This window comes from Oncorhynchus nerka, linkage group LG19 (assembly GCF_034236695.1).
Source record: "Oncorhynchus nerka isolate Pitt River linkage group LG19, Oner_Uvic_2.0, whole genome shotgun sequence".
NCBI lineage: Eukaryota > Metazoa > Chordata > Actinopteri > Salmoniformes > Salmonidae > Oncorhynchus > Oncorhynchus nerka.
Genome location: NC_088414.1, coordinates 49,955,114 through 49,982,260, shown reverse-complemented (window position 1 = coordinate 49,982,260; position 27,147 = coordinate 49,955,114). Strand labels below are relative to the sequence as shown.

General features: G+C 45.9%; 1 protein-coding gene across 1 annotated transcript; it reads left to right on the top strand.

Moving 5' to 3' along the window:
• Positions 1-22,654, top strand: pigs (phosphatidylinositol glycan anchor biosynthesis, class S). The gene is made up of 11 exons (XM_065005014.1): positions 1-256; positions 1,002-1,141; positions 1,664-1,775; positions 5,074-5,163; positions 5,282-5,373; positions 8,218-8,458; positions 13,970-14,227; positions 14,628-14,773; positions 18,058-18,143; positions 18,444-18,654; positions 18,743-22,654. The coding sequence occupies exons 1-11, from the start codon at positions 238-240 to the stop codon at positions 19,019-19,021; spliced, it is 1,674 nt and encodes a 557-aa protein (XP_064861086.1). The 5' UTR covers positions 1-237; the 3' UTR covers positions 19,022-22,654.
• The last annotated feature ends 4,493 nt before the right edge of the window (positions 22,655-27,147 follow it).

Here is a 27,147-nt window from a genome sequence, read left to right as displayed (position 1 = left end):
GCAGTTACCAATGACTCCGGGTAGGCCATCATTGTAAAAAAAAAAAAGTGTTCTTATTTATTAACTGACCTGCCTGGTTAAATACAGGTTAAATAAAAGAAGACGGGACGAGAATCTCCCCTAGATATTTAAAGCCCGCCTTTTGATTCGTGATTGGGTAGGATGTAGGGGGAATAGCGAGTTTTCGATTGGACAGCTGTCCTGCCCTTTTAGCCCTGCCCATTTGCATGGACAGAGATGGCGGCGATAGAAGTGGGTGAGTGAAGCGTCGTTTTCTTTCAACTACCGCAGTTTTAGCGCTATAAAACACACACATTTAGAACAGTATATTCAGAAGAGAATGAAGTAGGCAGCGTTTATTGACTATTTGTAAATATTTTTTTGTTTCATAGTTGTAGTGTTGTGCCCAGAGAGTTGTCTGTCTAGCTTTCCCTGTCATAGCCGATAACTACCGGGGCCTTTCTATTAACCGACCCGACGCTCGGTCTGAACGTTAACTCGAGGTACGGTTTTGGAAACATAAGGAACGTACCTTTTTCATATCAGCGAGAAATAATCGTTTTCAAAAAAACAAAAAGTTAAATTACTACACATCTATTTTTATTAGGGTTAGTTCTCCCACACGGCCATATGTCCATGTTACTGCGCTTGTTTACGGAAGGCAGAGTTGACCACAGTGCTAATTATCGAGCTAGTTATCTAGTGTGCTCCGAACATCTATGTAAAGGTAACGTTAACTAGGGAGGAAGTGTAGTTCCTCGGCTGGATGCCCACAGCCTTAGATGGCCCGTCATAAGATGTCCCGTCATTAGATGTCCTGTCAGTAGATGACTGTAATGTCCCGGCAGTAGATGGTTGTAGATGACCCGTCAGTAGATGGCAGTAGATGACCCGTCAGTAGATGGCAGTAGATAACCCGTCAGTAGATGGTTGTAGATGACCCACAGGCCGTGGATCACTCTCTGATTCCCTAGTAGTCTAATGTAATGTGTGTGTTGCAGAGCGTCACCGAGGGCGTCTGGCGGCCCTGGCCATAGCAGTGGTGGTGATCGCTGTGGGAGTTCCTTTGTGGTGGAAGACCACTGAGACATACAGGGCATGGCTACCTGTCACCCAGATCAACCAGCTAGCTCAGCTGCAGGTAACACAGCTGTGTGTGTGTGCAGGTTAACAGAGCTGTGTGTGTGTGTGCAGGTTAACAGAGGTGTGTGTGTGTGTGTGCAGGTTAACAGAGCTGTGTGTGTGTGCAGGTTAACAGAGCTGTGTGTGTGTGCAGGTTAACAGAGCTGTGTGTATGTGTGCAGGTTAACAGAGCTGTGTGTGTGTGTGCAGGTTAACAGAGCTGTGTGTGTGTGTGTGTGTGTGTGTGTGCAGGTTAACAGAGCTGTGTGTGTGTGTGTGTGTGTGTGCAGGTTAACAGAGCTGTGTGTGTGTGTGTGTGTGTGTGTGCAGGTTAACAGAGCTGTGTGTGCAGGTTAACAGAGCTGTGTGTGTGTGTGTGTGTGTGTGTGTGTGCAGGTTAACAGAGCTGTGTGTGTGTGTGTGCAGGTTAACAGAGCTGTGTGTGTGTGAGTGTGTGTGTGTGCAGGTTAACAGAGGTGTGTGTGTGTGTGCAGGTTAACAGAGCTGTGTGTGCAGGTTAACAGAGCTGTGTGTGTTACAGCTACAGTTGAGTGTGGAAGTGGAGGTGGTGTTCTCTAGAGGAACTCTGACTGCTGAACACCAGAAGAAGATTGATCCCACACACACACGCCTGGAAGAGCACCCTGTGGACGGTGAGAGGGGAGGGGGTGGTTCTGGGGATACCACGAGGGGAGGGGGTGGTTCTGGGGATACCACGAGGGGAGGGGGTGGTTCTGGGGATACCACGAGGGGAGGGGGTGGTTCTGGGGATACCACGAGGGGAGGGGGTGGTTCTGGGGATACCACGAGGGGAGGGGGTGGTTCTGGGAGGGGGTGGTTCTGGAGATACCACGAGGGGAGGGGGTGGTTCTGGGGATACCACGAGGGGAGGGGTGGGGGATACCACGAGGGGAGGGGGTGGTTCTGGGGATACCACGAGGGAGGGGGTGGTTCTGGGGATACCACGAGGGGAGGGGGTGGGGATACCACGAGGGGGGGTGGTTCTGGAGTTCTGGGATACCTGGAGATACCACGAGGGGGGGGGGTGGTTCTGGGGATACCACGAGGGGAGGGGGTGGTTCTGGGGATACCACGAGGGAGGGGGTGGTTCTGGAGATACCACGAGGGGAGGGGGTGGTTCTGGGGATACCACGGGGAGGGGGTGGTTCTGGGGATACCACGAGGGGAGGGGGTGGTTCTGGGGATACCACGAGGGGAGGGGGTGGTTCTGGGGATACCACGAGGGGGGGGGTGGTTCTGGGGAGGGGAGGGGGTGGTTCTGGGGATACCACGAGGGGAGGGGGTGGTTCTGGGGATACCACGAGGGGAGGGGGTGGTTCTGGGGATACCACGAGGGGAGGGGGTGGTTCTGGGGATGGGGAGGGGGTGGTTCTGGGGATACCACGAGGGGAGGGGGTGGTTCTGGGGATACCACGAGGGGGGGACGAGGGGGGGTGGTTCTGGGGATACCACGAGGGGAGGGGGTGGTTCTGGGGATACCACGAGGGGAGGGGGTGGTTCTGGGGATACCACGAGGGGAGGGGGTGGTTCTGGGGATACCACGAGGGGAGGGGGTGGTTCTGGGGATACCACGAGGGGAGGGGGTGGTTCTGGGGATACCACGAGGGGAGGGGTGGTTCTGGGGGGAGGGAGGGGGTGGTTCTGGGGATACCACGAGGGGAGGGGGTGGTTCTGGGGATACCACGAGGGGACTGGGGAGGGGAGGGGGTGGTTCTGGGGATACCACGAGGGGAGGGGGTGGTTCTGGGGATACCACGAGGGGAGGGGGTGGTTCTGGGGATACCAGGGGAGGGGGTGGTTCTGGAGATACCACGAGGGGGTGGGGGTGGTTCTGGGGAGGGGGTGGTTCTGGGGATACCACGAGGGGAGGGGGTGGTTCTGGAGATACCACGAGGGGAGGGGGTGGTTCTGGAGATACCACGAGGGGAGGGGGGGGGTGGTTCTGGAGATACCACGAGGGGAGGGGGTGGTTCTGGGAGATACCACGAGGGGAGGGGTGGTTCTGGAGATACCACGAGGGGTGGGGGTGGTTCTGGAGATACCACGAGGGGAGGGGGTGGTTCTGGAGATACCAGGGGTGGGGTGGTTCTGGAGATACCACGAGGGGGGGTGGTTCTGGGGAGGGGTGGGGGTGGTTCTGGAGATACCACGAGGGGAGGGGGTGGTTCTGGGAGATACCACGAGGGGGGGGGTGGTTCTGGAGATACCACGAGGGGAGGGGGGGTGGTTCTGGAGATACCACGAGGGGAGGGGGTGGTTCTGGAGATACCACGAGGGGTGGGGGTGGTTCTGGAGTTCTGGAGATACCAGGGGGGGGGGTGGTTCGATACCACGGGGAGGGGGTGGTTCTGGAGATACCACGAGGGGAGGGGGTGGTTCTGGAGATACCACGAGGGGGGGGTGGTTCTGGAGATACCACGAGGGGAGGGGGTGGTTCTGGAGATACCACGAGGGGAGGGGGGGTGGTTCTGGAGATACCACGAGGGGGGGGGGTTCTGGGGATACCACGAGGGAGGGGGTGGTTCTGGGGATACCACGAGGGGAGGGGGTGGTTCTGGAGATACCACGAGGGAGGGGAGGGGGGGTGGTTCTGGAGATACCACGAGGGGGGGGGTGGTTCTGGGGATACCACGAGGGGAGGGGGTGGTTCTGGGGATACCACGAGGGGAGGGGGTGGTTCTGGGGATACCACGAGGGGAGGGGGTGGTTCTGGGGATACCACGAGGGGGGGTGGTTCTGGGGGGGGTGGTTCTGGGGATACCACGAGGGGAGGGGGTGGTTCTGGGGATACCACGAGGGGAGGGGGTGGTTCTGGGAGATACCACGAGGGGAGGGGGTGGTTCTGGGGATACCACGAGGGGGTGGGGGTACCACGAGGGGAGGGGGTGGTTCTGGAGATACCACGAGGGGAGGGGGTGGTTCGAGGGGAGGGGGTGGTTCTGGAGATACCACGAGGGGAGGGGGTGGTTCTGGAGATACCACGAGGGGTACCACGAGGGGGGGGTGGTTCTGGAGATACCACGAGGGGTGGGGGTGGTTCTGGAGATACCACGAGGGGTGGGGGGTGGTTCTGGAGATACCACGAGGGGAGGGGGGTGGTTCTGGGGATACCACGAGGGGAGGGGGGTGGTTCTACAAGGCTGTTATTATTATTGTTAATTTTTTTTAAAAACTTTTAAAAAATCACCTTTATTTATCCAGGTGGCCAGTTGAGAACAAGTTGTCATTTACAGCTGAGACCTGGCCAAGAGAAAGCAAAGCAGTGTGACACAGACAACAACACAGAGTTACACATGGAGTAAACAATAAACAAGCCAATAACACAATAATACAGTAGAGAAAAGAAAAGTCTATATACAGTGATTTGAGTTTGAGGGGTCTAGGAAAAGGTACCAATTCAACAGTCCACTGATGTGTTTCAGAACCATGGACAGCGACCACTATCCAACGCTGGCTAAAATCATATTTATTAATGATTCACCATTGTTGTTACGTAATGTAACATGTTGTGGTAATATAACATGTTAATATAACCATATACCATTTCAATAGCACGTCTTAGACTGATGGACTGTGCCATCCCCCACGGCCTCCAGAATGGAGTAGTCCACTCAGACAGGAGCCAATCAGAAAGGTGTCTTAGACTGATGGACTGTGCCATCCCCCACGGCCTCCACAATGGATTAGTCCACTCAGACAGGAGCCAATCAGACAGGTGTCTTGTACACCATTATTTGTTTTGCTACGGCCTGACTAAAGAAATCTGTCAACCAACAGCCGCTCAACCAAACAATCAAAATGGGGTCAGCCCTACTAAATATTAACATCTCTCTGTCTCTCCGCTGCTCTCTCTCCCACCCTCTGTCCCTCCCTCTGTCCCTCCCTCTCTCTCCCTTGCCTCCCCTCTTTCCCATATCCGCCCCCCTCCAGAGACCACAGTGTTGCGTTACAGGTATGAGACTAGATACAGGACAGCTACCATCATGGAGGAAGATGCTCTGAACCAGCCCACTGCAGCAGGTCAGTGGCTGCCTCAGCCAATCAGCTGGTTGGTGTTTCATCAGATCAAGAATAAAAACTGTCATTATTTATCATCTCTCTCCCTCCTCACACTCATCTCGCTCTCTCGCCCCCCCAGAGACTGATCGGTCTCTTCATCTGCTCAGTGAGAGCCCCTGTGGCTCCGTGGTCATCTATGTGGTCCCAGAATCCTCCACACTGCTACCTGAGGTGAGAACACAAATACACGTAATATTTGATTATCTTGAATGTGTGTTTGTCTATAATATTGCGTGTGTATGTGTGTTTTATATACACTACCAGTCAAAAGTTACCTACTCATTCAAGGGTTTTTCTTTATTTGGACTATTTTCTACATTGTAGAATAATAGTGAAGACCTCAACACTATGAAATAACACATATGGAATCATGTAGTAACCCAAAAAAAGTGTTAAACAAATCAACATTTATTTTATATTTGAGGTTCTTTAAAGTAGCCACCCTTTGTGTTGATGACAGCTTTGCACACTCTTGGCATTCTCTCAACCAGCTTCATGAGGTTGTCCCCTGGAATGCATTTCAATTAACAGGTGTGCCTTGTTAAAAGTTAATTTGTGGAATTTCTTTCGTTAATGAATTTCAGCCAATCAGTTGTGTTGTGACAAGGTAGGGCTGGTATACAGAAGACAGCCCTATTTGGTAAAAGACCCAGTCCATATTATGGCAAGAACAGCTCAAATTAGCAATGAGAAACAACATCCCATCATTACTTTAAGACATGAAGGTCAGTCAATATAGAACATTTCAATAACTTTGAACAGTTCTTCAGGTGCAGTTGCAAAAACCATCAAGCTCTATGATGAAACTGTCTCTCATGAGGAGCGTCACAGGAAAGGAAGACCCAGAGTTGCCTCTGCTGCAGAGGATACGTTCATTAGAGTTAACAGCCCAAATAAATGCTTCACAGAATTTAAGTAACAGACACATCTCAACTAGAGTTCGACCGATTAATCTGAATGGCCGATTAATTAGGGCCGATTTCAAGTTTTCATAACAATCGGAAATCGGTATTTTTGGGCGCCCATTTTTTCTTTATATATATTTTTTACACCTTCATTTAGCCTTTATTTAATTAGGCAAGTCAGTTAATTAAGAACACACATTCTTATTTTCAATGATGTTCTAGGAACAGTGGGTTAACTGCCTTGTTCAGGGGCAAAACGACAGATTTTCACCTTGTCAGCTCGGGGGATTCGTTCTTGCAACCTTAACTAGTCCAACGCAATAACGATCTGCCTTTCTCTCGATGCACTCCACAGGGAGTTACGCGAATGCAGTAAGCCAAGGTAAGTTGCTAGCTAGCATTAAACTTATCTTATAAAAAACAATCAATCATAATCACTAGTTAACGACACATGGTTGATGATATTACTAGATATTATCTAGCGTGTCCTGCGTTGCATATAATCTGACTGAGCATACAAGTATTTAAGTATCTGACTGAGCGGTGGTAGGCAGAAGCAGGCGCGTAAACATTCATTCAAACAGCACTTTCCTGCGTTTTGCCAGCAGCTCTTCGTTGTGCGTCAAGCATTGCTCTGTTTATGACTTCAAACATATCAACTCCCGAGATGAGGCTGGTGTAACCGAAGTGAAATGGCTGGCTAGTTAGCGCGCGCTAATTGTCGTTGTGTTGCTGGTTCGAGCCCAGGGAGGAGCGAGGAGAGGGACGGAAGCTATACTGTTACACTGGCAATACTAAAGTGCCTATAAGTACATCCAATAGTCAAAGGTTAATGAAATACAAATGGTATAGAGGGAAATAGTCCTATAATTCCTATAATAACTACAACCTAAAACTTCTTACCTGGGAATATTGAAGACTCATGTTAAAAGGAACCACCAGATTTCATATGTTCTCATGTTCTGAGCCAGAAACTTAAACGTTAGCTTTTCTTACATGGCACATATTGCACTTTTACTTTCTTCTCCAACACTTTGTTTTTGCATTATTTTTAAACCAAATTGAACATGTTTCATTATTTATTTGAGGCTCAATTGATTTTATTCATGTATTATATTATGTTAAAATAAGTGTTTTACCTTTTAACTAGGCAAGTCAGTTAAGAACTCATTCTTATCATTCTTGTTCCAGGGTGTGAGTCAGTTAAGAACTCATTCTTATCATTCTTGTTCCAGGGTGTGAGTCAGTTAAGAACTCATTCTTATCATTCTTGTTCCAGGGTGTGAGTCAGTTAAGAACTCATTCTTATCATTCTTGTTCCAGGGTGTGAGTCAGTTAAGAACTCATTCTTATCATTCTTGTTCCAGGGTGTGAGTCAGTTAAGAACTCATTCTTATCATTCTTGTTCCAGGGTGTGAGTCAGTTAAGAACTCATTCTTATCATTCTTGTTCCAGGGTGTGAGTCAGTTAAGAACTCATTCTTATCATTCTTGTTCCAGGGTGTGAGTCAGTTAAGAACTCATTCTTATCATTCTTGTTCCAGGGTGTGAGTCAGTTAAGAACTCATTCTTATCATTCTTGTTCCAGGGTGTGAGTCAGTTAAGATCATTCTTGTTCATTCTTATCATTCTTGTTCCAGGGTGTGAGTCAGTTAAGAACTCATTCTTATCATTCTTGTTCCAGGGTGTGAGTCAGTTAAGAACTCATTCTTATCATTCTTGTTCCAGGGTGTGAGTCAGTTAAGAACTCATTCTTATCATTCTTGTTCCAGGGTGTGAGTGTTAAGAACTCATTCTTATCATTCTTGTTCCAGGGTGTGAGTCAGTTAAGAACTCATTCTTATCATTCTTGTTCCAGGGTAAGAACTCATTCTTATCATTCTTGTTCCAGGGTGTGAGTCAGTTAAGAACTCATTCTTATCATTCTTGTTCCAGGGTGCGAGTCAGTTAAGAACTCATTCTTATCATTCTTGTTCCAGGGTGTGAGTCAGTTAAGAACTCATTCTTATCATTCTTGTTCCAGGGTGTGAGTCAGTTAAGAACTCATTCTTATCATTCTTGTTCCAGGGTGTGAGTCAGTTAAGAACACATTCTTATCATTCTTGTTCCAGGGTGTGAGTGTGTACGTGGGTCAGAGGCGGACGGCGCTGTTGCGTGCGGGGAGGCCAATGAGAGTGGGCGTCGGCCTGAAGGAGGTGCTAGCCCACCTGGAGACCCAGGTACAACAGGTTCTCAAGGTCATGTCATTCAGCCACAGTGACATCACCGCTGCCCTTAGCGACCGCGTCCGCCTCGACTACAGTAGCAGGGAGGGTCTGGCCGACAGCATGAGAGCCTTCAAGTCCAGCCCAGGTTAGTCCTAACCCCTAGTTAACCCTAGTCCAGGTTAGTCCTACTCCCAACCCCTAGTTAACCCTAGTCCAGGTTAGTCCCAACCCCTAGTTAACCCTAGTCCAGGTTAGTCCTACTCCCAACCCCTAGTTAACCCTAGTCCAGGTTAGTCCCAACCCCTAGTTAACCCTAGTCCAGGTTAGTCCTACTCCAACCCCCCTCCAACCCCTAACTAGGGGTTAGTCCTAACCCCTAGTTAACCCTAGCCCAGGTTAGTCCTACTCCCAACCCCTAGTTAACCCTAGTCCAGGTTAGTCCTACTCCCAACCCCTAGTTAACCCTAGTCCAGGTTAGTCCTACTCCAACCCCTAGTTAACCCTAGTCCAGGTTAGTCCTAACCCCTAGTTAACCCTAGTCCAGGTTAGTCCTAACCCCTAGTTAACCCTAGTCCAGGTTAGTCCTTACCCCTAGTTAACCCTAGTCCAGGTTAGTCCTAACCCCTAGTTAACCCTAGTCCAGGTTAGTCCCAACCCCTAGTTAACCCTAGTCCAGGTTAGTCCTAACCCCTAGTTAACCCTAGTCCAGGTTAGTCCTAACCCCTAGTTAACCCTAGTCCAGGTTAGTCCCAACCCCTAGTTAACCCTAGCCCAGGTTAGTCCCAACCCCTAGTTAACCCTAGTTAACCCTAGCCCAGGTTAGTCCTAACCCCTAGTTAACCCTAGCCCAGGTTAGTCCTAACCCCTAGTTAACCCTAGCCCAGGTTAGTCCCAACTCCTAGTTAACCCTAGCCCAGGTTAGTCCCAACCCCTAGTTAACCCTAGCCCAGGTTAGTCCTAACCCCTAGTTAACCCTAGCCCAGGTTAGTCCTAACCCCTAGTTAACCCTAGTCCAGGTTAGTCCTACTCCAACCCCTAGTTGACCCTAGTCCAGGTTAGTCCTAACCCCTAGTTAACCCTAGTCCAGGTTAGTCCTACTCCAACCCCTAGTTAACCCTAGCCCAGGTTAGTCCCAACCCCTAGTTAACCCTAGTCCAGGTTAGTCCCAATCCCTAGTTAACCCTAGTCCAGGTTAGTCCTACTCCCAACCCCTAGTTAACCCTAGCCCAGGTTAGTCCTAACCCCTAGTTAACCCTAGTCCAGGTTAGTCCTACTCCCAACCCCTAGTTAACCCTAGTCCAGGTTAGTCCTAACCCCTAGTTAACCCTAGCCCAGGGTTAGTTCCTAGCCCAGGTTAGTCCAACCCCTAGTTAACCCTAGCCCAGGTTAGTCCTAACCCCTAGTTAACCCTAGCCCAGGTTAGTCCCAACCCCTAGTTAACCCTAGCCCAGGTTAGTCCCAACCCCTAGTTAACCCTAGCCCAGGTTAGTCCTAACCCCTAGTTAACCCTAGTTCAGGTTAGTCCTACTCCAACCCCTAGTTAACCCTAGCCCAGGTTAGTCCTAACCCCTAGTTAAACCTAGCCCAGGTTAGTCCTAACCCCTAGTTAAACCTAGCCCAGGTTAGTCCTACTCCAACCCCTAGTTAACCCTAGTCCAGGTTAGTCCCAACCCCTAGTTAACCCTAGTCCAACCCCTAGTTAACCCTAGTCCAGGTTAGTCCCAACCCCTAGTTAACCCTAGTCCAGGTTAGTCCCAACCCCTAGTTAACCCTAGTCCAGGTTAGTCCCAACCCCTAGTTAACCCTAGTCCAGGTTAGTCCCAACCCCTAGTTAACCCTAGTCCAGGTTAGTCCTAACCCCTAGTCCAGGTTAGTCCTAACCCCTAGTCCAGGTTAGTCCTAACCCCTAGTCCAGGTTAGTCCTAACCCCTAGTCCAGGTTAGTCCTAACCCCTAGTCCAGGTTAGTCCTAACCCCTAGTCCAGGTTAGTCCTAACCAGGTTAGTCCTAACCTCTAGTCCAGGTTAGTCCTAACCCCTAGTCCAGGTTAGTCCTAGTCCCCTAGTCCAGGTTAGTCCTAACCCCTAGTCCAGGTTAGTCCTAACCCCTAGTCCAGGTTAGTCCTAACCCCTAGTCCAGGTTAGTCCTAACCCCTAGTCCAGGTTAGTCCTAACCCCTAGTCCAGGTTAGTCCTAACCCCTAGTCCAGGTTAGTCCTAACCCCTAGTCCAGGTTAGTCCTAACCCCTAGTCCAGGTTAGTCCTAACCCAGGTTAGTCCTAACCCCTAGTCCAGGTTAGTCCTAACCCCTAGTCCAGGTTAGTCCTAACCCCTAGTCCAGGTTAGTCCTAACCCCTAGTCCAGGTTAGTCCTAACCCCTAGTCCAGGTTAGTCCTAACCCAGGTTAGTCCTAACCCAGGTTAGTCCTAACCCCTAGTCCAGGTTAGTCCTAACCCCTAGTCCAGGTTAGTCCCAACTAACCCAGGTTAGTCCAGGTTAGTCCCAACCCCTAGTCCAGGTTAGTCCCAACCCCTAGTCCAGGTTAGTCCCAACCCCTAGTCCAGGTTAGTCCCAACCCCTAGTCCAGGTTAGTCCCAACCCCTAGTCCAGGTTAGTCCCAACCCCTAGTCCAGGTTAGTCCCAACCCCTAGTTGACCCTAGTCCAGGTTAGTCCCAACCCCTAGTTGACCCTAGTCCAGGTTACTCCCAACCCCTAGTTGACCCTAGTCCAGGTTAGTCGGTGTGCTCCAACTTCATAGGATAATAAATCCTCTAGCTGCTGGGACATTAGTGTCAGGTGTGTTTCTATTCTAACTCCCACAGAAGAGAGGAGGTCCTCCTATGGGACTTGTCCGACTGGGCAGAACTGTTTCCAGTGTGCCTGTCGAGAGGGGATTCTTTCTCCAAAACCGGTCCGCCCAAATGCAAATGATTGTGTAGCAATAGACTTCATTTATTTTATCGTCCGTGGAAACCTTGGCCCAACCCCCACCTTTATCATAGAATCAGGTTGCCCAACCTACACCTTTATCATAGAATCAGGTTGCCCAACCTACACCTTTATCATAGAATCAGGTGGCCCAACCCCCACCTTTATCATAGAATCAGGTGGCCCAACCCCCACCTTTTATCATAGAATCAGGTTGCCCAACCTACACCTTTTATCATAGAATCAGGTTGCCCAACCCCCACCTTTATCATAGAGTCGGGAGGCCCAACCCCCACCTTTATCATAGAGTCAGGCGGCCCAACCCCCATCTTTATCATAGAGTCAGGCGGCCCAACCCCCACCTTTATCATAGAGTCAGGTGGCCCAACCCCCACCTTTATCATAGAGTCAGGCGGCCCAACCCCCACCTTTATCATCCCAGCACATGACTATAGAATCAGGTGATGCTTAGAAATCATTAGAGAGCAACTTGGAAGGTCCAGCCTTCCATGAAGATCAGAAACTGGGTCTGGTTTGGTAGGGTCCAGCCTTCCATGAAGATCGGAAACTGGGTCTGGTTTGGTAGGGTCCAGCCTTCCATGAAGATCAGAAACTGGGTCTGGTTTGGTAGGGTCCAGCCTTCCATGAAGATCAGAAACTGGGTCTGGTTTGGTAGGGTCCAGCCTTCCATGAAGATCGGAAACTGGGTCTGGTTTGGTAGGGTCCAGCCTTCCATGAAGATCAGAAACTGGGTCTGGTTTGGTAGGGTCCAGTCTTCCATGAAGATCAGAAACTGGGTCTGGTTTGGTAGGGTCCAGCCTTCCATGAAGATCAGAAACTGGGTCTGGTTTGGTAGGGTCCAGTCTTCTATGAAGATCAGAAACTGGGTCTGGTTTGGTAGGGTCCAGCCTTCCTTGAAGATCAGAAACTGGGTCTGGTTTGGTAGGGTCCAGCCTTCCATGAAGATCAGAAACTGGGTCTGGTTTGGTAGGGTCCAGCCTTCCATGAAGATCAGAAACTGGGTCTGGTTTGGTAGGGTCCAGCCTTCCATGAAGATCAGAAACTGGGTCTGGTTTGGTAGGGTCCAGCCTTCCATGAAGATCAGAAACTGGGTCTGGTTTGGTCTTAAACATACAGGTGTGTGGTAACACGTTATGCCAAGATCAAAAGTGCTCTCTGAGGTCCTCCGAAGGAAGGTGGTTGAGTCTGGGAGGAGTTTCAGAGACATTTCCAAGCAATTTGAGGTCAATCATTCCAGTGTCTTGAGTGATAATTTATAGATGGATAAAATTCCACACCACTGGCAGTCTGGAAGTCCCACCAAATTCAGCCCAAGAGCTGACCGAAAGATGCAAAGGAAATCTCTAAGAACCCCAGGGCAACATCAAGGGATCTACAGGCATCTCTGGCCACAATCGATGTTGAACTGCATGAGTCAACAATCAGAAAGAGACTTGGTCAGGAAGGAAGAAGCTTCTGCTCTCAATATAATTATATAAATGCACAACTGTAGTTTGCCAGACAACAGCTGGGTGAAGAACAATGTGCTCTGGACAGATGAGTCAAAGGTGGAGTTGTTTGGCCACAATGCCAGAAGTCATGTTTGCTGAAAACAAAAAACACTGCCTTTAAACAGAAGAACCTCACACCAACAATAGAGCATGCTGCCTCAGGGTCCTGGCTAGCTTGCCATCATTGAGTCAATCATCAATCCACATTGTACCAGAGAATACAGGAGGAGAATGTGAGGCCGTCTGTCAAAAAGCTGAACCCAAAATGGATCTTGCAACAGGAGAATTGTCTAAAACACAGGAGCAAATCCACAACAGAATGTCTCAAAAAAGAAGTGGAGGGTTGTGGAATGGCCGAGTCCAAGCCCAGATCTCAGTCCTGTGGAAACAAAGGGTTGAAGGAGGAGCTAGTGTAATGATTCTCAGTGGTGTAGATGGTACAATGATCCTCAGGGGTGTAGATGGTACAATGATCCTCAGGGGTGTAGATGGTACAATGATTCTCAGGGGTGTAGATGGTACAATGATCCTCAGGGGTGTAGATGGTACAATGATTCTCTGGGGTGTAGATGGTACAATGATTCTCAGGGGTGTAGATGGTACAATGATTCTCTGGGGTGTAGATGGTACAATGATTCTCAGGGGTGTAGATGGTACAATGATTCTCAGTGGTGTAGATGGTACAATGATTCTCGGGGGTGTAGATGGTACAATGATTCTCAGGGGTGTAGATGGTACAATGATTCTCAGGGGTGTAGATGGTACAATGATTCTCAGGGGTGTAGATGGTACAATGATTCTCAGGGGTGTAGATGGTACAATGATTCTCAGGGGTGTAGATGGTACAATGATTCTCAGGGGTGTAGATGGTACAATGATCCTCAGGGGTGTAGATGGTACAATGATTCTCTGGGGTGTAGATGGTACAATGATTCTCAGGGGTGTAGATGGTACAATGATTCTCTGGGGTGTAGATGGTACAATGATTCTCAGGGGTGTAGATGGTACAATGATCCTCAGGGGTGTAGATGGTACAATGATTCTCGGGGGTGTAGATGGTACAATGATCCTCAGGGGTGCAGATGGTACAATGATTCTCTGGGGTGTAGATGGTACAATGATCCTCAGGGGTGTAGATGGTACAATGATTCTCGGGGGTGTAGATGGTACAATGATCCTCCATTTTCTCTCTCTTTCTCTTCTCCCCCCCCCCCTGCAGGTTATGAAATAACCTTCAGCCTGTTGAACCCTGACCCTAAGTCTCACCATCTGCACTGGGACATAGAGGCAGCAGTCCAGAGTTATATCCAGCCTCTCCTGTCGAAGCTGGCCCCGGTGGCCGACTTCAGTCTGGACTCCCAGATCCTCTACTACGCTGTCCTAGGGGTCAACCCACGTTTTGATCCCTCACTCAACGCCTACACACTCAACGCTGACAGTCTGTCTCACGTCATTAACCCCGTAGAGGCCAGGCTGGGTGAGAACACCCATTGTATATACGCTCACATTCAGCTAATCCTATGTACGGTGCATTCAGAACGTGTTCAGACCCCTTGACTTATTCCACATTTAGTTATATTACAGCCTCAGTTTTACTCCAGGCATACAACGCAGTGCAGGCATAGCCTATAGGCCTAGCCTTTTATACATGTTATATATAATGAATTGGGGTTCACAGTGCGGACCGAACCGAGGTCCCAATATCATATATATAATGAATTGGGGTTCACAGTGCGGACCGAACCGAGGTCCCAATATCATATATATAATGAATTGGGGTTCACAGTGCGGACCGAACCGAGGTCCCAATTCCCGAGAACGGTTACAGTAATTTCACGTGTGTGTGTGTGTGTGTGTGTGTGTGTGTGTGTGTCCAGGCTCCAGCGCTGCGTCATCCAACCCTGTCCTGAACTTCCTGCTGTACGTTCCAGACGCACGTCACTCCCCCCTCTACATCACCGACCACCGCAAATACACTGTTGTCTCCAACGCCTTCAGCTCCCCGCGCTGGGGAGGCATCATGGTAACACACACACACAGACAGACAGTCAGACACACACACATACTCTTTCACACACACACACACACATACTCTTTCACACACACACACACATACTCTTTCACACACACACACACACATACTCTCTCACACACACATACTCTCTCACACACACACACATACTCTCTCTCACACACACACACACACACATACTCTGAGTGAATACATGTTAGAATCACCTTTGGCAGCGATTACAGCTGTGAGTTGTTCTGGGTAAGGCCCTAAGAGCTGTGAGTCTTTGTGGGTAAGTCTCTAAGAGCTGTGAGTCTTTGTGGGTAAGTCTCTAAGAGCTGTGAGTCTTTGTGGGTAAGTCCCGAAGAGCTGTGAGTCTTTGTGGGTAAGGCCCGAAGAGCTGTGAGTCTTTCTGGGTAAGTCCCTAAGAGCTGTGAGTCTTTGTGGGTAAGGCCTGAAGAGCTGTGAGTCTTTGTGGGTAAGGCCTGAAGAGCTGTGAGTCTTTGTGGGTAAGGCCCTAAGAGCTGTGAGTCTTTGTGGGTAAGGCCTGAAGAGCTGTGAGTCTTTGTGGGTAAGGCCCTAAGAGCTGTGAGTCTTTCTGGGTAAGGCCCTAAGAGCTGTGAGTGTTTCTGGGTAAGGCCCTAAGAGCTGTGAGTGTTTCTGGGTAAGGCCCTAAGAGCGTTCCACTCCTGGATTGTATAACATTTGCCCATTTATTCTTTAAAGCTCTGTCAAATTGGTTGTTGGTCATTGCTAGACAACCATTTTCAATTTGCCATAGATTTTCAAGCAGATTTAAGTCAAAACTGTAACTCAGCCACTCCATGTATTTTTCTTCTTGGTAAGCAACTCCAGTGTAGATTTGTCCTTGTGTTTTAGGTTATTGTCCTGTTGAAATGTCATTTTGTCATTATGACTTGTTAAGCAAATGTTTACTCATGAACTTATTTAGATTTGCCATAACAAAGGGTTTGAATACATATTAACTCAGCTTTACATTTTTTTAAATGAATTTGTAAATAAAACAAATAAAAACATAATTCCACTTTGACATTATGGGGTATTGTGTGTGTATAGAGGCCAGTGACACACCACCTCAATGTTATCCATGTTAAATTCATTATGGGGTATTTAATCCATGTTAAATTCATTATGGGGTATTTAATCCATGTTAAATTCATTACGGGGTATTTAATCCATGTTAAATTCATTATGGGGTATTTAATCCATGTTAAATTCATTATGGAGTATTTAATCCATGTTACATTCATTATGGGGTATGTAATCCATGTTAAATTCATTATGGGGTATTTAATCCATGTTAAATTCATTATGGGGTATTTAATCCATGTTAAATTCATTATGGGGTATTTAATCCATGTTCAATTCATTATGGGGTATTTAATCCATGTTCAATTCATTATGGGGTATTTAATCCATGTTACATTCATTATGGGGTATTTAATCCATGTTACATTCATTATGGGGTATTTAATCCATGTTACATTCATTATGGGTATGTAATCCATGTTAATTCCATGTTAAATTCATTATTTAATCCATGTTAAATTCATTATGGGGTATTTAATCCATGTTCAATTCATTATGGGGTATTTAATCCATGTTACATTCATTATGGGGTATTTAATCCATGTTACATTCATTATGGGGTATTTAATCCATGTTACATTCATTATGGGGTATTTAATCCATGTTACATTCATTATGGGGTATTTAATCCATGTTACATTCATTATGGGGTATGTAATCCATGTTAAATTCATTATGGGGTATTTAATCCATGTTAAATTCATTATGGGGTATTTAATCCATGTTAAATTCATTATGGGGTATTTAATCCATGTTCAATTCATTATGGGGTATTTAATCCATGTTACAATTCATTATGGGGTATTTAATCCATGTTACATTCATTATGGGGTATTTAATCCATGTTAATTCATTATGGGGTATTTAATCCATGTTAAATTCATTATGGGGTATGTAATCCATGTTAAATTCATTATGGGGTATTTAATCCATGTTAAATTCATTATGGGGTATTTAATCCATGTTAAATTCATTATGGGGTATTTAATCCATGTTACATTCATTATGGGGTATTTAATCCATGTTACATTCATTATGGGGTATTTAATCCATGTTACATTCATTATGGGGTATTTAATCCATGTTACATTCATTATGGGGTATGTAATCCATGTTACATTCATTATGGGGTATGTAATCCATGTTACATTCATTATGGGGTATGTAATCCATGTTAAATTCATTATGGGGTATTTAATCCATGTTAAATTCATTATGGGGTATTTAATCCATGTTAAATTCATTATGGGGTATTTAATCCATGTTAAATTCATTATGGGGTATTTAATCCATGTTACATTCATTATGGGGTATGTAATCCATGTTAAATTCATTATGGGGTATGTAATCCATGTTAAATTCATTATGGGGTATTTAATCCATGTTAAATTCATTATGGGGTATTTAATCCATGTTACATTCATTATGGGGTATGTAATCCATGTTACATTCATTATGGGGTATTTAATCCATGTTCAATTCATTATGGGGTATGTAATCCATGTTCAATTCATTATGGGGTATTTAATCCATGTTAAATTCATTATGGGGTATTTAATCCATGTTACATTCATTATGGGGTATTTAATCCATGTTACATTCATTATGGGGTATGTAATCCATGTTCAATTCATTATGGGGTATTTAATCCATGTTCAATTCATTATGGGGTATTTAATCCATGTTCAATTCATTATGGGGTATTTAATCCATGTTACATTCATTATGGGGTATGTAATCCATGTTAAATTCATTATGGGGTATTTAATCCATGTTAAATTCATTATGGGGTATGTAATCCATGTTACATTCATTATGGGGTATTTAATCCATGTTACATTCATTATGGGGTATTTAATCCATGTTACATTCATTATGGGGTATTTACATTCATTATGGGGTATTTAATCCATGTTACATTCATTATGGGGTATTTAATCCATGTTAAATTCATTATGGGGTATTTAATCCATGTTACATTCATTATGGGGTATTTAATCATGTTAAATTCATTATGGGGTATTTAATCCATGTTAAATTCATTATGGGGTATTTAATCCATGTTAAATTCAGGCTGTAACACCACAACATGTGGAAGGGTGTGAATACTTTGTGAAGGGAGTGTACATCACGTACTCAACACACAATGTCTTGTGAAGAAGGTGTGTAATTCTCCCTCTCTCTAGGTGTATAATGTCAATGGGACAGAGCTTCCTGTTCACATCAACATAGACATGACCAGAGTGATGGGAGTCTTCCTGGCACAGCTACGGTCAGTACTGGCGTGTTTGAGTAAGGCCACGTCCAAGTGGCGTGTTTGAGTAAGGCCACGTCCAAGTGGCGTGTTTGAGTAAGGCCACGTCCAAGTGGCGTGTTTAAGGCCACGTCCAAGTGGCGTGTTGATTTGATCCGTGTTTTCCAGTCTTCATTGGGAGACGGACGTTGGCGGTCAGTGGAGATGACGCATCCATACAGTTTCCATCCACTGACAAAACGTTCAGATGGACCAAAATTAATCCGTTCCAATTTGGTGTCCATTGTCCCCCTCCCCTCCCCTCTGTCACTCCCTCAGGCTGATGCTGGGTGTCCAGTCGTCAACCCCTCCCCCTGGCTTCCTGGTTGGCCCGTGTGGCCCAGCGGGATTGGCTGACTGGGAGTTGGATCGCCTCCTGTGGAGTCGCAGTGTAGAGAATGTTGCCACTGCAACGACAACCATTACCTCATTGGCCCAGCTGCTGGACCAGATAGGAAACATCGTCATCAACGACAACATCGCAGAACAGGTGTGTGTGTGAGTGTGAGAAATAGTAGTCTTGTCGTGCTATCGTCATGGTCTCTAACTGGTGATTGGCTGTTGTTCCTGTCCGTCAGGTGTCAGCAGCAGTTGCCTCTCTCCAGTTGGCTGTGGGTCAGTTGGAGGCGGGGAACCTGGGCCTGGCCCTGCAGTACAGTAAGGAAGCTATCCTCCATTCAGAACGAGCCTTCTTCGACCCCTCCCTCCTCCACCTCCTCTATTTCCCTGACGATCAGAAGTTTGCCATCTACATCCCTCTCTTCCTGCCCATGTGTGTCCCCATCCTGCTCTCACTGCTCAAGATGGCCGCCGAGGCCCGCCAGAGGCGAAGGGAGAGACAGGACAAGAAGGAGTGAGATGGAAGTTATTAAGATGGAGAGATCGACCGATGAACGGGCACACGCACAGTTGGTTCACTGATCAACAAAGTGTTTAAAGGAAACTGTCTGGACTCAGAAATTATGTTAAGACCATTAGAAATACATGGGGCCGTATTGATCAAACTTCTCACAATAGGAGTGTTTTATTTAGGATCAGTTTTGCCTTTCAGAACACAATGAATAAGATTACATGGACAGGGGAACCTGATCCTAGATCATCACTGATTATATAGACAGGGGGACCTGATCCTAGATCATCACTGATTATATAGACAGGGGGACCTGATCCTAGATCAACACTGATTATATAGACAGGGGGACCTGATCCTAGATCATCACTGATTATATGGACAGGGGGACCTGATCCTAGATCAACACTGATTACATGGACAGGGGAACCTGATCCTAGATCATCACTGATTATATAGACAGGGGGACCTGATCCTAGATCATCACTGATTATATGGACAGGGGGACCTGATCCTAGATCAACACTGATTATATAGACAGGGGGACCTGATCCTAGATCATCACTGATTATATGGACAGGGGGACCTGATCCTAGATCATCACTGATTATATAGACAGGGGGACCTGATCCTAGATCATCACTGATTATATAGACAGGGGGACCTGATCCTAGATCAACACTGATTATATAGACAGGGGGACCTGATCCTAGATCATCACTGATTACATGGACAGGGGGACCTGATCCTAGATCATCACTCCACTGATTATATAGACAGGGGGACCTGATCCTAGATCAACACTGATTATATAGACAGGGGGACCTGATCCTAGATCATCACTGATTACATGGACAGGGGGACCTGATCCTAGATCATCACTCCACTGATTATATAGACAGGGGGACCTGATCCTAGATCATCACTGATTATATAGACAGGGGGACCTGATCCTAGATCAACACTGATTATATAGACAGGGGGACCTGATCCTAGATCATCACTGATTACATGGACAGGGGGACCTGATCCTAGATCATCACTCCACTGATTATATAGACAGGGGGACCTGATCCTAGATCATCACTGATTATATGGACAGGGGGACCTGATCCTAGATCATCACTCCTCTGATTATATAGACAGGGGGACCTGATCCTAGATCATCACTCCTCTGATTATATGGACAGGGGGACCTGATCCTAGATCAACACTGATTATATGGACAGGGGGACCTGATCCTAGATCATCACTGATTATATAGACAGGGGGACCTGATCCTAGATCATCACTGATTATATAGACAGGGGGACCTGATCCTAGATCATCACTCCTCTGATTATATGGACAGGGGGACCTGATCCTAGATCATCACTGATTATATAGACAGGGGGACCTGATCCTAGATCAACACTGATTATATGGACAGGGGGACCTGATCCTAGATCATCACTCCACTGATTATATAGACAGGGGGACCTGATCCTAGATCAACACTGATTATATGGACAGGGGGACCTGATCCTAGATCATCACTGATTATATAGACAGGGGGACCTGATCCTAGATCATCACTCCTCTGATTATATGGACAGGGGGACCTGATCCTAGATCATCACTGATTATATAGACAGGGGGACCTGATCCTAGATCATCACTCCTCTGATTATATGGACAGGGGGACTTGATCCTAGATCAACACTGATTATATAGACAGGGGGACCTGATCCTAGATCAACACTGATTATATAGACAGGGGGACCTGATCCTAGATCATCACTGATTATATAGACAGGGGGACCTGATCCTAGATCATCACTGATTATATAGACAGGGGGACCTGATCCTAGATCAACACTGATTATATAGACAGGGGGACCTGATCCTAGATCATCACTGATTATATAGACAGGGGGACCTGATCCTAGATCATCACTCCTCTGATTATATAGACAGGGGGACCTGATCCTAGATCATCACTGATTATATGGACAGGGGGACCTGATCCTAGATCAACACTGATTATATAGACAGGGGGACCTGATCCTAGATCATCACTGATTATATAGACAGGGGGACCTGATCCTAGATCATCACTGATTATATAGACAGGGGGACCTGATCCTAGATCATCACTGATTATATAGACAGGGGGACCTGATCCTAGATCATCACTCCTCTGATTATATAGACAGGGGGACCTGATCCTAGATCATCACTCCTCTGATTATATGGACAGGGGGACCTGATCCTAGATCATCACTCCTCTGATTATATGGACAGGGGGACCTGATCCTAGATCATCACTCCTCTGATTATATAGACAGGGGGACCTGATCCTAGATCATCACTGATTATATAGACAGGGGGACCTGATCCTAGATCATCACTCCTCTGATTATATGGACAGGGGGACCTGATCCTAGATCATCACTGATTATATAGACAGGGGGACCTGATCCTAGATCATCACTGATTATATGGACAGGGGGACCTGATCCTAGATCATCACTGATTATATAGACAGGGGGACCTGATCCTAGATCATCACTGATTATATAGACAGGGGGACCTGATCCTAGATCATCACTGATTATATAGACAGGGGGACCTGATCCTAGATCATCACTGATTATATAGACAGGGGGACCTGATCCTAGATCAACACTGATTATATGGACAGGGGGACCTGATCCAAGATCAACACTGATTATATAGACAGGGGGACCTGATCCTAGATCATCACTCCTACTCTGAGCAATGGTTGGAACCAAAATTATTTTCCAATCGTTCCGTTCCGAGCAGAATCCTGTTCTTTATGTTCCATTCCGGTGTTCCGAGCAGAACCCTGTTCTATATGTTCCATTCCGGTGTTCTGAGCAGAAGAACATTACTGTTTTATATAGTGGCTTTTCGTTACTTAAAAAAAACTGTGAAATCAATATCGTTTTAACATTTAGAGTTAAATAAATGTATTCCCCCTAATTAGCACCAATGTGTTTAGGCTATTACTAGCATTATAACTTCACCTAATTACAGAATTATATACTAGACATAAGGGATATTTTGGGGGGAAAAAAAGTTATTAACCGGTAATCAAGATTTGAAAATAACGGTTCTGTTCCCGGAACACTAGAGATCCCTTTCGTTCCTGGTTCTGATTTCGTTCCTCGGAAAATGTTTTTCAGTTCTGTTCCCGGAACACTAGAGATCCCTTTCGTTCTGATTTCGTTCCTGGGAAAATGTTTTTCAGTTCTGTTCCCTGAACCGGTCCCAAACCTCTGACTGAGATACATATGCGGCCCCTGAGAACCAGGCGTTTGCTGTAGTCTGAAACCACTGGGGGTTGATGCCATCACCATGGCGATGTTGAAATGTTTTTAGGTGTCTTTTATTTGCCTGATGTCTGATCTGGAAGCAACAGGTCTGTCTTTCACTGTAGCAACAAGGTTTAGATGGGTTTTTTTTTTATGTTGAGAATGATGCTTTACTTACGCTCTTGTCGATTATTGTACGAGAGGGACTCGTACGATGAACTGGGAATTCATTGATTTTGGGGAAGGACTTTGTCTATCTTTTTGTTTGTTTTATGCTTTGTACATGTTTATGACAATAAAATAAAAACATCTAAGGCCGGTCATATGTTTGTTGATAAATATACTGAACAAAGATATAAATGCAACAATTTAAATGAGTTTTCTGAGTTACAATTTTAATAAATATATTTGGCCCTAATCTATGGATTTCACATGACTGGGCAGGGGCTCAGCCACGGGTGGGGCTGGGAGGGCATGGGCCCACCCAATGGGGAGCCAGGCTCAGCCAATCAGAGTGAGTTCTTCCCCACAAAAGGACTTAATTACAGACAGAAATACTCCTGTTTCATCAACTGTCCGGGTGGCTGGTATCAGACGCTTCCAAAAAGTGAAGGAGCCGGATTTGGAGGTCCTGGGGTGGTTGCACGTAGTCTGCGGCTGGACGTTCTGGCAAATGCTCTAGAACGACATTGGAGGCGGCTTATGGTAGAGAAATGAACATGAAATTATTTGGCAACAGCTCTGGTGGACATTCCTGCAGTCAGTGTGCCAATTGCACGCTCCCTCAACTTGAGACATCTGTGGCGTTGTGTAACAAAACTGCACAATTTCGAGTGGCATTTTATTGTTCCCAGCACAAGGTGCACCTGTATAATGGTCATGCTGTTTAAATCAGCTTCTTGATATGAAACACCTGTCAGGTGGATGAATTATCTTGGCAAAGGAGGAATGCTCACTAACAGGGATTTAAACATTTGTGCGCACAATTTGAGAGAAATAAGCTTTCTGTGCATATGGGAAATTTCTGGGATCTTTTATTTCCAGCTCATGAAATATGAGACCAACACTTTTACATGTTGCTTTCATATTTTTGTTCCGTGTAGTAACTGCAAACATCAATTGTACTTATTCTAGGAACATTACTGCGTTCTGGTATTGGTCTGTGCTGGTCCCGAACGAACAGGTTACCACCGCGACTATAAGGCCCTCCTACCCGACCAATCAGGGGAGGGAGTGTGATGATGCGTGTTCCGGTTCATCTCAGAGTTAGTGTTTGACGACCAAATAACTAAATACAGTCTGGAACAAGAATTAGCGACGACACTAAAATTACACTGAGAAAGGGCAACTAGTAGTTATCTGTTGCTACTCACATCTAAAAGGAGTTAGCTAACTAGCATAAGAGGAGTTATTCTTATTTGATAGAGCAAAGTTGTTAGCCTTTCTAATAGTAACGTTAATATATTATTGACCTGCAACAGATGCACAGCCTTTGGTAGGAAAACAACTTTGTTGGGAGCAGTTGCCATCGGTCCCATTTAAGATGAGGGAAGATCATTACATCGTGCTACAATGGCCTAGAAAATGCTGAGGCATATTTATATGTGCTTGTATTTAGCACGACCTGGACCCAACACCTTCAGGATATTGGAAGTCTGTTCAGGCATTTCTCAGTTAACTGGTTAAAGAGCAACAGTGAAATGTCTCAGGAAGGTGGTAAAGGAAAGCTGACCGGACCTCAATAACTTCCCAGCTTCTCACCAGAAACAGCGACAATTCTTGGGAATAGCTGGCTACTACTGGGCTTTTTGCAAGAACTTTGCCCAGGTTATTACGCCACAGATTTGACCAATCCGAAAGATTTTTTCCCCCCCGTTGGATCCCCAACTGTCAGGAGGCTTTTGGTCTCTCCACCGATGCTAGCTTGCTCCGGATTTCCGTCATTTATTTGCGTTGTTCACCGATGCCAGAGATGTAGGAGCAGGGTCGGTGGTCCTACAGAAAGACGATAACAACGTTGAACACCCTGTGGGGTACTTTTCAAAGACATTGGCTTCATATAAAAAAAAAATACCACTCGACTATCGAGACGGAGACACTCGCTTTGGTACTGGCTCTTCAGCACTTCGAGATTTATGAATCGGTCTCTACTCCTCAGCTGGTCTATACGGATCATAACCCTCTCGAGCTCCATGAATCGCCGACTCACTGGGGTCTTCTGTTGCAGGAGTTTCCCATTGAAATCAGACGCGTCTGTGGTAAAAGGACAACTTGGTTGCTGGCTGTCTATCAAGGGTGGGCAGTCAATAGCTTTTTCTGACCAAAAATATTTGGACACCTGCTCGTCGAACATTTCATTCCAAAATCATAGGCCTTAATATGGAGTTGGTCCCTCCTTTGCTGCTATAACAGCCTCAACTCTTCTGGGAAGGCTTTCCACTAGATGTTGGAACATTGCTGCTATAATAGCCTCCACCCTTCTGGGAAGGCTTTCCACTAGATGTTGGAACATTGCTGCTATACCAGCCTCCACTCTTCTGGGAAGGCATTCCACTAGATGTAGGAACATTGCTGCTATAACAGCCTCAACTCTTCTGGGAAGGCTTTCCACTAGATGTTGGAACATTGCTGCTATAACAGCCTCCACTCTTCTGGGAAGGCTTTCCACTAGATGTTGGAACATTGCTGCTATAACAGCCTCCACTCTTCTGGGAAGGCTTTCCACTAGATGTAGGAACATTGCTGCTATAACAGCCTCAACTCTTCTGGGAAGGCTTTCCACTAGATGTTGGAAAATTGCTGCTATAACAGCCTCCACTCTTCTGGGAAGGCTTTCCACTAGATGTTGGAACATTGCTGCTATAACAGCCTCCACTCTTCTGGGAAGGCTTTCCACTAGATGTTGGAACATTGCTGCAGGGACTTGATTCCATTCTTAGTGAGGTCGGGCACTGATGTTGGGTGATAAGGACTGGCTCGTAGTCGCGTTCCAATTCATCCCAAAGCTGTTTGATGGGGTTGAGGTCAGGGTTCTGTGCAAACCATTTCTGCATGTACCTCACTTTGTGCATGGGGGCATTGTCATGATGAAACAGGAAAGGGCCTAAGCCAAACTGTTGCCACAAAGTTGGAAGCACAGAATCGTCTAGAATGTCATTGTATGCTGTAGTGTTAAGATTTCCCTTCATTGGAACTAAGGGGCCCAAACCATGAAAAACAGCCCCAGACCATTATTTCTCCTCCACCAAACTTTACAGTTGGCACTATGCATTGGGGCAGGTAGCGTTCTCATGGCATCCGCCAAACCGAGATTAGTCCGTTAAATATACTTTTGTATACAGTGCCTTCGGAAAGTATTCAGACCCCTTGACTTTTTCCACATTTTGTTAGGTTACAGCCTTATTCTAAAATTGATTATATTCGTTTTTTTCTCCTCGTCAATCTACACACAATACCCCATAATGACATCACAATACCCCATAATGACATCACAATACCCCATAATGACATCACAATACCCCATAATGACAAAGCAAAAACAAAGCCTGAGAGGATCTACAGAGAAGAATGAGAGAAACTCCCCAAATACAGGTGTGCCAAGCTTGTAGTGTTTTTTTTTATTTCACCTTTATTTAACCAGGTAGGCTAGTTGAGAACAAGTTGTCATTTATAACTGCAACCTGGACAAGATAAAGCAAAGCAGTGCGACAAAAACAGCAACACAGAGTTACACATAAACAAACGTACAGTCAATAACACAATAGGAAAGTCTATATACAGTGTCTACATATGAGGTAAAATAGGGAGGTAAACAAACGTACAGTCAATAACACAATAGGAAAGTCTATATACAGTGTCTACATATGAGGTAAAATAGGGAGGTAAACAAACGTACAGTCAATAATATCTCCCCATAATAGTGTAATATCTTCATAAATGTGTTTGATTATAAATCTACTGATGTCGTCTTACCACAGATTCCTTACATGAACACGATGCCGAAAAAGATGCAACACTGTTTCTGGGTGGTCCTTATAAAAGGTACAATTTGGAGAATTAAAAAAATAAAAAAAAACTTCATCTAGTGGTTGTCAGGATAATATTTATGAATCATTTTAAAAAGTAGGTATGTATGTGGCAACATCCAAACTTTTTTCCAACAAACATGATCAATAAAACCATTCCAGTAAGGCATGACATGAGGTATAGATACAACATCCTGTTGAAACAAGGTTCCTATAGTTCTATTGTTGTTGAATGGACCAACATGACATGAGGTATAGATACAACATCCTGTTGAAACAAGGTTCCTATAGCTCTATTGTTGTTGAATGAACCAAATATTTCCTACTGATGAGTCAACAGGGTTAATCGTAGGTCTGAGGGTCAGGTCTTTCCTACTGATGAGTCAACAGGGTTAATCGTAGGTCTGAGGGTCAGGTCTTTCCTACTGATGAGTCAACAGGGTTAATCGTAGGTCAGAGGGTCAGGTCTTTCCTACTGATGAGTCAACAGGGTTAATCGTAGGTCTGAGGGTCAGGTCTTTCCTACTGATGAGTCAACAGGGTTAATCGTAGGTCTGAGGGTCAGGTCTTTCCTACTGATGAGTCAACAGGGTTAATCGTAGGTCTGAGGGTCTTGACACGTTCCTGAATAATAAAGCAACACCTGAGGGAATGGCGTCTAAAACAATTGCAAAATCTTTAAGTGTTACTGGGATCTTGTAAAATGATCCTTATAAGGAAGTAATTAACCCTCTGCATTTACCAGTTGTCACACCAATAGGATATTATTTCGGAACCAATATTCTAAAAAC